At 44.8% G+C, this 12,588-nt stretch overlaps 1 protein-coding gene across 2 annotated transcripts in view; it reads right to left on the bottom strand.

Annotated features, from left to right (window-relative positions):
* rassf1 (Ras association domain family member 1) overlaps positions 1–12,276 on the bottom strand; it is a 110,588-nt gene extending 98,312 nt beyond the window's left edge. For both annotated transcript variants that reach the window (XM_073072481.1, XM_073072482.1), the window contains exon 1: positions 11,705–12,276. In XM_073072481.1, coding sequence (XP_072928582.1) covers positions 11,705–12,047 — 343 coding nt within the window. In that variant the 5' untranslated portion in view covers positions 12,048–12,276. The remainder of the gene's footprint in view (positions 1–11,704) is intronic.
* Positions 12,277–12,588: the final 312 nt, after the last annotated feature.

Genomic DNA, 12,588 nt, shown 5'->3' with positions numbered 1-12,588 from the left:
GGGGAGCCCTTAGGAAGCAGTGATGATAATATGATAGAATTCACCTTGCAGTTTGAGAGGGAGAAGTTCAAGTCAGATATATCAGTATTACAGTGGAGGAAAGGGAGAGGAGCTGGCCAAAGTTGATTGTAAAGGGACACTATCAGGGATGGTGGCAGAACAGCAACTGATGGAGGTTCTGGGACCAATCTGAAGGCCCAGGATAGATACATTAGTGTGAAGTTAGTGGGAATCTTTTAAAAACCAACAGGAAAGAAAAGATGAAACACATATGTAAGCAAGCCAATAATATAAAAGAGGATACCAAAAGATTTTTTCAAATAAATAAAGAGTACATGAGAGGCAAGAGTAGATATTGCAATGCTAGAAATATACAGTGGAGAGGTAGTAATGAGGGATGAACTTACTATGTATTTATAGGACATAGGAGCAAAATTAGGGTATTCAGCCTATTAAGTCTGTACCGGCCTTCATCGCGGAAGACACTAGCAGTATGTCAGAAATTCAAGAGTGCTGGGGGCAGAAGAGAGTATAGTTGCTGTTGCTAAGGGGAAGGTGCTTAGGAAGCTGAAAGGCCTAAAAGTAGATTGATCACCTGGACCAATGAACTACATCCCAAGGTCCTGAAAGAGATAGCTGACGATATAGTGGAGCATTAGTATGATCTTTCAAGAATTACTAGATTCTGGAATGGTTCTGGTGGACTAAAAATTGCAAATATCACTCCAATCTTTAAGAATGGAGGGAGGCAGAAAAAAAAATGATAGGCAGTTAGCCTGACTTCAGTGGTTGGGAAGATGTTGGAGTTCATTATTAAGGATGAGATTTCGGTGTACTTGGAGGCACATAATAAAATATGCCAAAGTGAGCATGGTTTCCCTCAGAAAAAATCTTGCCTGACGAATCTGTTGGAATTCTTTGAGGAAATAACAGGCAGGATAGACAAAGGAGAGTCGATGGGTGTTGGTTATTTGTAACTTCAGAAGGCCTTTGACAAGGTGCCGCACATGTGGCTACTTAACAAGAGCCCATGGTATTACAGGAAAGGTACTAGCATGGATAGAAAATTGGCTGACTGGAAGGAGGCAAAGTGTGGGATAAAGCGGGCCTTTTTTGGTTGGCTACCGGTGACTAGTGGTGTTCTGCAGGGGTTGGTTTTGGGACCGTTTCTTTTGACGTTATATGTGAATGATTAGGATGACAGAATTGATGGCTTTGTGGCCAAGTTTGCAGATGATACAAATTTAAGAGGAGGGGTAGGTTGTGTTGAAGAAGCAGGGAGTTTGCAGAAGGACTTAGACAGTTTGGGAGAATGGGCAAAGAAGTGGCAGATGGAGTACAGTGTAAAAGAAGTGCATGGTTTTGCACTTAGGTAGAAGGAACAAAGGCCTAGACTATTTTCTAAACAGGAAGAAAATTCAAAACTCAGAGGTGCAAAGGGTCTTGGGAATCCTCATACAGGATTCCCTAAAGTTTGACTTGCAGATCAAGTCATTGGATCTATTTAAAGCAGAGATTGATAGGTTCTTGATTAGGCAGGGCATCAAAGATTACGTGGTGAAGGCAGGAGAGTGGTGTTGAGAGGGGTAATAAATTAACCATGAGGGAATGGCTGAACAGATTTGATGGGCCAAATGGTCTAATTATGCTCCTATTTTTATAGTCTTAAGATGGTGATGGCCAGACTTCTTGAATCACTGTCATCCTTGAGGTACGGGTGTACTCAGAGTGCTGTTACAGAGAGCTTTGGAAAATAAAAATCAGTCCAAATCGTTCCAAACCTGACCCAGTCCAAAATACCTTTAATTCCTTGTAATCTTGATACATCTATATGAGTAACACATTCTTTGAATTAGGCCTATGCTAACGAATCGTTGACACATAGTTGGGTTTTGTACTGTGGTCAGGCAGACAGAAGTCACTTCTTGTGCTTCCTCTGGCTATTTGTGGCCCTATCACATCACACAGCACTGAACCATAGGCGACTGATTTAGGAAGGTGCGAGTCTGGCCCAATCCAACCCAAGTCTGAGGGTATAATCTTTGTTTGCCATCCAATGCAAAGCCGGGTCTCATCAGCTAGCCGGGTACTAAGTATTATTAGAGTGTGTAGTGCTCTGACTGGCCACTCGTCACATGATGCTTCAGATGGGCTGACAATGCCCACTCTGTGCCTGGCCTACAAGGACAATAACTGACCCAACAGTGCTCAGAACAGAGGAGTGCTGAAAGCAATGAATATGCACAGAGACTCTGATGAAGTGCTGGTTGGGAAGTGTGGCAACAAGAGTCCAGCTCCAATCTTCAACCACATTTTGACGATGGTGATGCTCAAATAACATGTTACACGGACAGAAGAAATAGGAGTAGTCGGCCATTCGGCCCATTAAGCCCACTCCACCATCTTAACTGAAGATCTGGCTGACTGGTGTCATAACGACAACCTCTCACTCAATGACAGCAAGATCAAACAGATGATTATTGAATTCAGAGCCCGTCCTCATCAGGGGATCAGAGGTAGAGAGCTTTAAATTCCTCAGGGTTATCATTTCAGAGGATCTGTCCTGGGTCTAGCTGTAAGTGCCATTATGAAGAAAGCACGGCAGCACCTCAAATTACTTAGAGGTTTGTGAAGATTCAGCATATTATCTAAAACTTAGCCAAACTTCTATCGATGTGTGGTGGGGAGTATATTGACTGGTTGCATCATGGCCTGGTCTGGAAACACCAATGCCCTAGTATGGAAAAATCCTATAAAAAGGAATGAATATGGCCCAGTCCATCAGGGGTCAAGCCCTGCACACTATCGAGCACATCTACACAGGATGCTATCGCAGGAATACAGCACTCACCATCAAGGACCCCAGCATACAGGACATGCTCTCTTCTTACTGCTGCCATCAGAGGGAAGGTACAGGAGCCTCCGGACCTGTATCACCTGCTTCAGGAAGTCAATGCCTCTCAACCATCAGGCTCTTGAACTTCACTTGCCTCATCACTGAACTGTTCCCACAACCTATGGATTAACTAGAGGACTCTTCACCTTATGTTTTCAATAGTTATTGTTTCTTTATTTACTTTTTCCCCCTCTTTCTTTTTTTATATTTGCACAGTTTGTTGTTTTTTTGCACATTGGTTGTTGTCTGTCCTGTTGGGTATGGTCTTCCACTGATTCTGTTGTGTTTCTTGTATTCAGTGTGAAAGCCCACAAGAAGATGAATCTCAGGGCTGTATATGGTGGCGTATATGCACTTTGATAACAGGTCTGCTTTGAACCCTGATCTGCCCTGTCCTCATTTCATTTCTGTTTCAGTTTGCCATCACCCTCAATTCCATAAAACTTTCAGAAATCTATCTACTTCCTCTTTGAATACCACCTTTGGGGCAAGGAATTCCAGAAGTTCACCACCCTCTACAACAACTTGTTCTGACATACATCGTTTTAAATGATTTTCCCCTTCACTTGACACCTTCCACCCCTAGTCCCAGAAAATAACCTCAACACACAAGGCAGCAAGACCTCCAGGCAAACAGATCCAAAGGCTACGTATCTGCAGCAGGACTTGCTGTTTAAGTGCCAGATGGTCCCCTGCTCATCCTCATCTAAAGTCATTTGCTTCATCTTTAGAAAATTCAATGTGAAATAGTCTCAAGAAAGATGTCCAAGTTAAGTCAACATCTCCAAAGAACAAAACAAAAACTGACAGTAGACCATTCCAAAGTTATGATCTCTGTTCCAACAATGCAGTAAAATGACACATTTTACATTTAATAATTTCAGAAATATTGGCGGGGGAGTCTAGTACGAGAGGACATGACTTGATGATTGCAGGGCGCCCATTCAGAATGGAGATGTGAAAAAAAATTTTTAGCCAGAGGGTGGTGAATCTGTGGAATTTGTTGCCATGGGCGGCAGTGGAGGCCGGGTCATTGGGTGTATTTAAGGCAGAGGTTGATAGGTATCTGAGTAGTCAGGACTTCAAAGGTTATGGTGAGAAGGCGGGGGAATGGGACTAAAGGGGAGATTAGATCGGCTCATGATGAAATGGCGGAGCAGACTCGATGGACTGAATGGCCGACTTCTGCTCCTTTGTCTTATGGTCTAAATAATATTAATAAGACTATAAGACCAGAAGACATAGGATCAGAATTAGGCCATTTGACCCAGAGTCTGCTCTGCCATTCCACCATGGCTGATTAATTATCCCTTTCAACCCCATTTTCTTACCCTTTAACCTTTTGATGCCCTTTGATGTCAAGAACCTATCAAACTCTGTTTTAAATATACACAATGACTTGGCATCCACAGCCATCTGTGGCAATGAATTCCAGAGATTTACCACCCTCTGGCTAAAGAAATTCCTCCTCATCTCTGTTTTAAAGGGACATCCTCATACTGAGGCTGTACATTCTGGTCCTGTACTCCCCCACTATAGGAAACATCCTCCCCACATCAACTCTATCCAGATCTTTCAGTATTTGACTGGTTTCATTCAGATCCTCCCTCATACTTTAAAATTCTACATCTAAAATTCATTAATTCAGGGAAAAATCTTGGTTAAAACATAGAAAACCTACAGCACCATACAGACCCTTCCACTCACAAAGTTGTGCCAAACATGTCCCTACCTTAGAAATTACTAGGATTACAAATAGCCCTCTATTTTTCTAAGCTCCATGTACCTATTCAAAAGTCTCTTAAAAGACCCTATCGTATCTGCCTCCACCACCGTTGCTGGCAGCCCATTCCACACATTCACCACTCTCTGAGTAAAAAACTTACCCCTGACATTTCCTCTGTACCTACTCCCCAGCACCTTAAACCTGTGTCCTCTTGTGGCAACCATTTTAGCCCTGGGAAAAATCCTCTGACTATCCACACGATCAATGCCTCTCATCATCTTATACACCTGTATCAGGTCACCTCTCATCCTCCTTCACTCCAAGGAGAAAAGGCCGAGTTCACTCAACCTATTCTGATAGGGCATGCTCCCCAATCCAGGCAACATCCTTGCAAATCTCCTCTGCACCCTTTCTATAGTTTCCACATCCTTCCTGTAGTGAGGTGACCAGAACTGAGCACGGTACTCCAAGTGAGGTCTGACCAGGGTCCTATAGAGCTGCTCGTGTGTAAGTGTTCCTTCCCTTCCCCCCACTAACTTATTCGGGCTTCTTCCCCTTTTCTTTCTGGTCCTGGTGAAGGTGGGGGGTGGGGGGGGGGGGAAGAGCACTTACACACAAGAGATTCTACAAATGCTTGAGAGTGGATTATTGGTTATAACCACAATGACACACGCACATTGAGGTAACTTCCTTCACAGTAAAAAGCTTTGACTCCAAGAGGGCAGAAGTAGTTGAAATAGAGGACGGCACAAGGGGAACAGACATCATTATTACCCTGTGGTAGGGAACAGTATCTTGAGGCATTGGGGTAAATAACTTAATCGGCTGTGGTCAATCAAAAGTTACGGGTTGAGTGGCAACAAACAGAAGTTATGAACTCTGGTCAAGTGTATTGATAAACGTGACACCCACAGATAGCAGCTCAGATGTCAGCAGTATGAGGTTTTTCTGAGAACGGCCCGCCCCAAACAACAGCAGTGCACTAAGTCGAATTTTAAAAGCAGAGAGCTCTGATAACATCTGCATACAAGGTACATGGCTACATTCTCTTCAGGCACCAGCAGCAGGAAGAGGAAGCCTGTGCAACTGGCTGCTTGGGAGAACAAGGAACAGCTGGAATCTTTCACCTCACTGCTCAGGGACTTGGTGAGAGGGATAAAGTTGCAAGGGAGAATTAATAGGAATGCGGAGGAGAATAAAATGTGATTCGAACACAAGAACATAGGAGCAGGGGAAGGGCATCGGCCCCTTCAATTTAATATGATCACGGTGGATCCATCCTGGCTTGAACTGCTTTTCTGTGCCATTTCTCTAGTCCCTCTATTAGGATCAGTGGGTGGTTGAAGGTAGGCACAGACTCAGAACAGTGGAGCACAGGAACAGGCCAACAGTGTTCTGCACAACTACTTGAATTAATGACACACAGTCCCTTCTGCCCTCATCTGGTCCATCTCCCCCCATTCCCTGCATATTCCCAAGCCTATCTAAGAGCCCCTTAAACGCCACTATTGTGTCTGTCTCTACCACCACCCCTGGCCATACATTCCGGGCACTCACCATAATCTGTCCAAAAAAACCTGCTCCACACACCTCCTTTGAACTTTGCCACTTGGTGGGCTGATAGGCCAGTTTCTATGCCGCATGGCTTTATTGTGACTGGGGGCAGAAGGCTACTAACCCTGCATCATTGCTGAAGCATTCCCACTTCTTGTCTGCCACGGTTCTCGTAAATTCAGATACTTGGAAGGAAAACACATTGTAGATGGTGCTTCTCAAGCCAATTCCATCCACCCATTTTAACTAGGTCATCTTAAGCCAAGACAGCTTTGGCAGGCAGATGTAAGAAGCAACTGTAAAGTATTTTTTAAGGTTCCTTGCATTCAGAGGAACACCCCTCATTCCCAAATTAAAAATCAGCATGTAAAAATTCTTAATGGAATGGATAGGAAATGGCAGGACCTCAACAGCATTGATACACAGCGGGATCTTGGGTTGCAGGGCCATAGCTCCCTGAAAGTGGCATGGTCGGGGCACTGAGAATAAACGTCAGGAAGTCATGTTGTGGCTGTATAAAACTTTGGTCAGGCCACTCTTGAAATATTGTGTACAATTCTGGCCACTATATTACAGGCCAAGTGGTTAAGGCATTGGTCTAGTGATCTGAAAGTCGCTAGATCAAGCCTCAGCTGAGGCAGTATGTTGTGTCCTTCTGCAAGGCACTTAACCACACATTGCTCTGCGACGACACCGGTGCCAAGCTGTATGGGTCCTAATGCCCTTCCCTTGGACAACACCAGTGGTGTGGAGAGGGGAGTCTTGCAGCATGGGCAACTGCCAGTCTCCCATACAACCTTGTCCATGCCTAAGTCATCATTGAAAATCAATGGACAGCCGAAGAACATTACAGGAACAATGGGGGAGGTTTTGGAGAGAACAAAGAGCAGATTCACTAGGATGTTGCCTGGATTAGAGCAGATGAGCTACAAGGAGAGTTTGGTCAAATTTAAGTTGTGTCTCTGGAGCGTCAGATGCTGAGGGGTGAAATATTGTATATAAAATAATGAGTGGCATAGAAAGGGTGGATGGTCAGAAACTTTTTTCACAGGCATTATGGTTGGCACAGATATTGTGTCATGAGGGCTGTTCCTGTGCTGTGCTGTCTTGTTCAACGGAATAAATAATAATATCCACAGTGCCATTCAAGTCATTTACCCAGTGTCAAGACCAATGTTCATGTTCCACACAAGCCTTCCCTTACTCCTCTGCATCTAATCCGCTCAACTTTTACCTTCTGTTCTTTTCTCCTGCAGGCATTTATATTGCTTCATTATACACTTGGGAATCCAACTGCGCTTCCTGAAGGGATCTGGGATTTACGTGTAGGAGCATTCAACGGGCATTTAATTAAACAGAAGGAGAACTGAAAGGAATTGATTCTGAAACGAACCATTGCTTGTCCAGTGTTGGATGGGAGAAAGGCACTGAGTTATGGTTCAGGGGCACTAACCCCACCATCCAGGATACCTTCAAAAGGCGATGCCTATAAAAGGCAGCATCTGTCATTAACAACCCCCCACTGTGGTAAACTATGTGTACCTGTCTGGACACGCCCCTCTGCTGACTGCTCCTGTGGCTCCTCCCACAGACCCCTGTATAAAGGCAATTGGAGGCACTGCTCCTCCCTCAGTCTCCGAGATGCCATGCTCCGTTTTGCTGCTAATAAAAGCCTATCATTCACCTCCCGTCTTCGAGAGTTACTGATGGTGCATCACTCACCACCCAGGACATGCCCACTTCTCATTATTACCATCAGGGAGGAGGTAGAGGAGTCTGAAGCCCCACACTCAATGTTTTAGGAACAACCCCTTGCCCTGACCATCAAAGTTCTGAATGGTCCATGAACACTACCTCACTATTTTGCTCTCTCTTTGCACTATTTAATTTTCATTTATTGTAGCTTAGTCAGTTTTATGTATCGCTCTGTACTGCTGCCACCAAACAACAATCTTCACAACACAGGTCACTGATAATAAACCCGATTTGGATTCCAAACAAGTTTAAAACTAGAAAGGTGATTGGGGAAATTAGACCTTTTATTTGCACCTGAAGACTTTTTGGAATACAGGACGTGTAATTGGCTATTGAAGTAGAGACTGTTGCAGATTATAAAGTGAACTGACTAGGCACTTGCAAAGGCTAGGAGCCACAATCGCATGTTTGCCGCTTACAGAAAAGCACTGTCAGGGCACCTACATTACAGCCATCAGCGGTTTTGAGTGATTCTCAAAGCATTTACTCACTCAAACAACAGACTAGCTAACATCAGAAACTCAATGTGACATGCTTGCTGGGGAGGCACTTTTCAAACAAAGCCATTTTCATGTGAACTCTCACAGTAATATTTTAAATGTGAGAATTGGACTTGGGCTTTAACGCCCTGTTCTGCCCAACTCCATTTCTCCAGCTGCATTTACTGGCCTTGAAATATCTCCTGGTTACATGCAGCAAAGCTGATGTGGTTACTTCTTACCTCACCGATGTCAGGGATTGTCAGCACCAACTGAAAGAGCGTGGCCAACTCTTCCCGTTGACTGGGAGCAAACAAACGTCTTCCCGAGCTTGTCCTGCACTGCCAGGACATGGAAGACAAGTTCACATTAATTCTTTATACATCAGTGAAAATATTCTATTTTATTTATTGATTCAGCATGGTAACTGGCCCAATGAGCCTACACCACCTAATTACACCCATGTGACCAGTTAACCTTTAACTCTTTGGAATGTGCAGGGTAACCCAAGTGCCTTGGGGAAACATGGGGAGCACATACAAACTCCTGACAGACAGCGGTGGGTTTGAACCTGGATCTCTGGCTCTGTATCATACAAACCACTCTGCTACTTTGCCATAATATATATAATGTTATTACAGCGCCAGTGACCCGGGTCCGACCGTATCTGCGGAAGTTAATAGCTCAAATTGGAGACCATTCATAAGAAATTATATTGACTGTTCTCTCCACATTTGCTGTCAGAACCCCCCAATGTTTCCTGTATTCTTTCCCTGGATATTGAAATTCTGGTAAGACTTAATTCTTGAAATCCCAGCCACTGCCATACGATAAAATTTTGATGAAACATTAACAAGAACACAGAATATAGTGCAGCAAAGGTACAGGGTCTTTGGCCTACAGTGTCTGTGCAAATATGATACCAAATTAAACTAATCCCTTCTGTCTGCACATAATCCATACAGATGCCCATCTAAAAGTCTCTCAAATATCACTATAGTATCTGCCTAGCAGCTCATTCCAGGCATTTAAACTTCTTGTTTAAAAAAAATGTGCCAGCACATCTCCCTTAAACTTCCCTGCATTATCTTAAATGAATGCCGTCAAGTGCTTGACATTTCAACCCTGGGTAAAAGACTCTTGCTAACCACCCTTTCTATGCTTTACATAGCTTTATGCACTTCAGCCTCCAGATAAATCAACCCTAGTGTGTTCAACCTCTCATTATAGCTAATACACTCTAATCCAGGTAGTGTCCTGGTAAACTTCATCCACACCCTTTCCGAAGCCTCCACCTCCTTCCTGGAATGGGTCACACGGAATTCTTCCCTTTCTGTTTCTCCTTCCACACACACCGCCTGACCTGCTGAGTGTCTCCAGGATGAACATGTATCGCTGGGCCACACACCCAACAGGTACAAACATCTGGTAAACAGAACCTGTGCTTTCAAGGTGATTAACTGGCCATCAGTTCCACTGAAGCATGTGAAAGTCAAGAAAGGTGCTACAGAAATGTAGGCTTTTTTCTCCTGGGAGTGGAGCATAGGTACACCATCTTTCCAAGAGCTTATACAGATGCTGGAGATCCAGAATAACACACACAAAATGCTGGAGGAACTCAGTAGGTCAGGAAGCATCTACGAAAAGCAATAAAAAGCTGACATTTCAGGCCAAGACCCTTCCAACTACTAACTTCAAACAAACCAAAAATACAATGATCAGCGAATTCCCTGCAAGCCACCAACTGGTTAAACATTCCAGTCTTCATCAGAACCTCAGTTGTGGCTTTGATTTCCTATTTTTATTTCAGATTTCCAGTGCCTGTGCGTTTTTTTTTTTGATTTTCAAGAGCTGAATGAGTGGTGGCAGCTGGCAGCCAACACCACACAGCGAGGACTGAGCTAGGGTTATTCCTTGTATGAACAGGCAGCTGCTTTCACTGCCAGGGGGAAGGACAACAAGGAGATGTCGCTTTCTAACAATCACACCCTCACCAAAGCCATCCTCGGCTGAGCAGAGCACAATTGAGTACTTCTGTGGTCCTTTTGCATCATCGTATTAATAATTTGCCAGCCAGACTACAAATCCAAGGCACTAATACCCCGGTGACTGCCATTTCACATCCAATAGACCCCCCCCCCCCACCATCCATTTTCAAATTATTCCAGAAGATTTTATATTCCAGAGTGGATGGAAATGGATAAACCTCTCAATGGGACTGGGCAGGAAAGCAATAATCTTGACTTTATTTTCTCTTTTAAATGTTAACTATTATATTAATTATATTCATATATCAATATATCATATTAATACATAATTAATATAATAAAATAATATTATAGAGTTTACACCATAAGTTCTACAATAGCAAATTATCTAAAAACAATGTGAATACTGAAACTCTGAAATAAGAATAGCAAGTGTTGGGAAAGACAGTTAGCATCAGAACAGTTCTTAAAGATGTACTGGTATTGGAGAGGGTCTAAAGTAGGTTCACGAGAATGATCCCAGGAATGAAAGAGTTAATTGTGTAAGGAGCGCTTGATGGTTCTGGGCCCGCACTCACAATTTAAAAGAATGGGGAATCTCATTGAAACCCATCGAATACTGAAAGGCCTGGATAGAGCGGATGTTTCCATTAATGGGCAAGTCTGGGACCAGAAGGCTCAGAATACAAGGATGTATCTTTAGAACAGAGATGAGGAGGAATTTCTTCAGGCAAAGGGTGGTGAATCTGTGGAATTCATTGCCATAGACGTCTGGGGTGGCCGGGTCATTGGGTATATTTAAAGCGGTGGTTGATAGGTTCTTGATTAGTAAAAGTATCAAAGTTTACGGGGAGAAGGCTGGAGAATGGGGTTGAGATGGATATTAAATCAGCTACGACGGAATGGTGGAGGTGACTCGCAAGCCAATGGGGTCGAAGTCTACTGTGTGTACGATTGTAACGAAAGGCGGGCAGGCTTGAGGGACCATGTGTTCTTTTCTTGCTTCTATTTTCCCGTGTTCTTGTTTTCTGAACCCCGTCCCTGTCCTATATCTTATGAAAGGTCTCCAACCTGAAAACTTAACCTTTTCTTTCCACAGACGCTGCCTGACCCGCTGAGTTTTTATACGCATTACCAACTTCACAATGTTACATCAAGTCAAGCCCGGCGACCCATGATCTGCACAGAGCACGCACAGAATCTCTCGATGTTTATTACTCTTGAATTCGGGTCGCGACCCATCTCTGATGCAAATATTCCAGATTCCCAGTTCAAAGTCCATCCACTCATTCCCCTGCTGACTTACTTGCACACTGTAGACTCTGCTTGTACAACCCCCAGATGAAGTCCCCGCACAGATCGCACCAGCTGGGCTGGGTCTGGGTACAGGGGCTGAAGTCGTGTCCTTCCCCCGCAGTCTCGGTCAGCCTCGGGTCCTGGTCCACCAGCAAAAGGCGCTTCTTCCCCGTCTCCCTGCCGCTCTTGCCGCGGTCCTGACCGCTGGCCGCCCGCACCCTCGGGCTGATCCTCATGGCGTTCGTCCTCTCCAGACCCGGGGAGCGGCACGCCGACTTGTAACTGCCCGAGCTGGGAGCCCCGTCCGACCGCTTAGAGTCTCTCAGATTCCGCAGCTCTATTAACTCAGCCATGAGAAAGTGAGAGGCAGGGCGATGGGTTCGAGCCCCCGAGCAGACTCGAGGTGAGGGGCTGAGAATTAAACAATGCAAAGCCTAAGAAACAAGTCCAAACAAACAGCCCAACCAGGGTTAAAATTGTAGTTTAATTCCGCTCAGCTCGATTAAAAGTTGCATCTGCCACTGACCCGGACCAAGTAACTGCTCACTTCTCCGTTACTCCAGTCATCGTTGGAAAGATCCGCCCCCTCCAGCCGCTCCCATTCAAACCACCGTCGCCACCCAACAGCGGAGACTCGAGAGCAAACCCTGGAGTGGGTTCGAGCTGCAGCCAATGACTGTCGAGTCCCGTAGTTTATTTCCAAATAAAAGCCTTAAACCCCCGCTTAAAGGAGGGAAACAAGCTGGTTAAGTGGTGGGGGAACGTGGGAGGATGTGAGTCCGTAATAATGTTTGTTCTGTCCCGGAGCCGGCAGCGCCGAGATCTCACCGGGTGCTCAGCGCTGAGCCAGGCGCGGGTCACCGGTTAGAATCAGCCGCCTCTGCCGAGCACAGC

Source organism: Hemitrygon akajei, chromosome 19 (assembly GCF_048418815.1).
Source record: "Hemitrygon akajei chromosome 19, sHemAka1.3, whole genome shotgun sequence".
Lineage (NCBI taxonomy): Eukaryota > Metazoa > Chordata > Chondrichthyes > Myliobatiformes > Dasyatidae > Hemitrygon > Hemitrygon akajei.
Note: the sequence above shows the minus strand (reverse complement) of the source record. Positions and strands in the feature narration are given on the sequence as shown.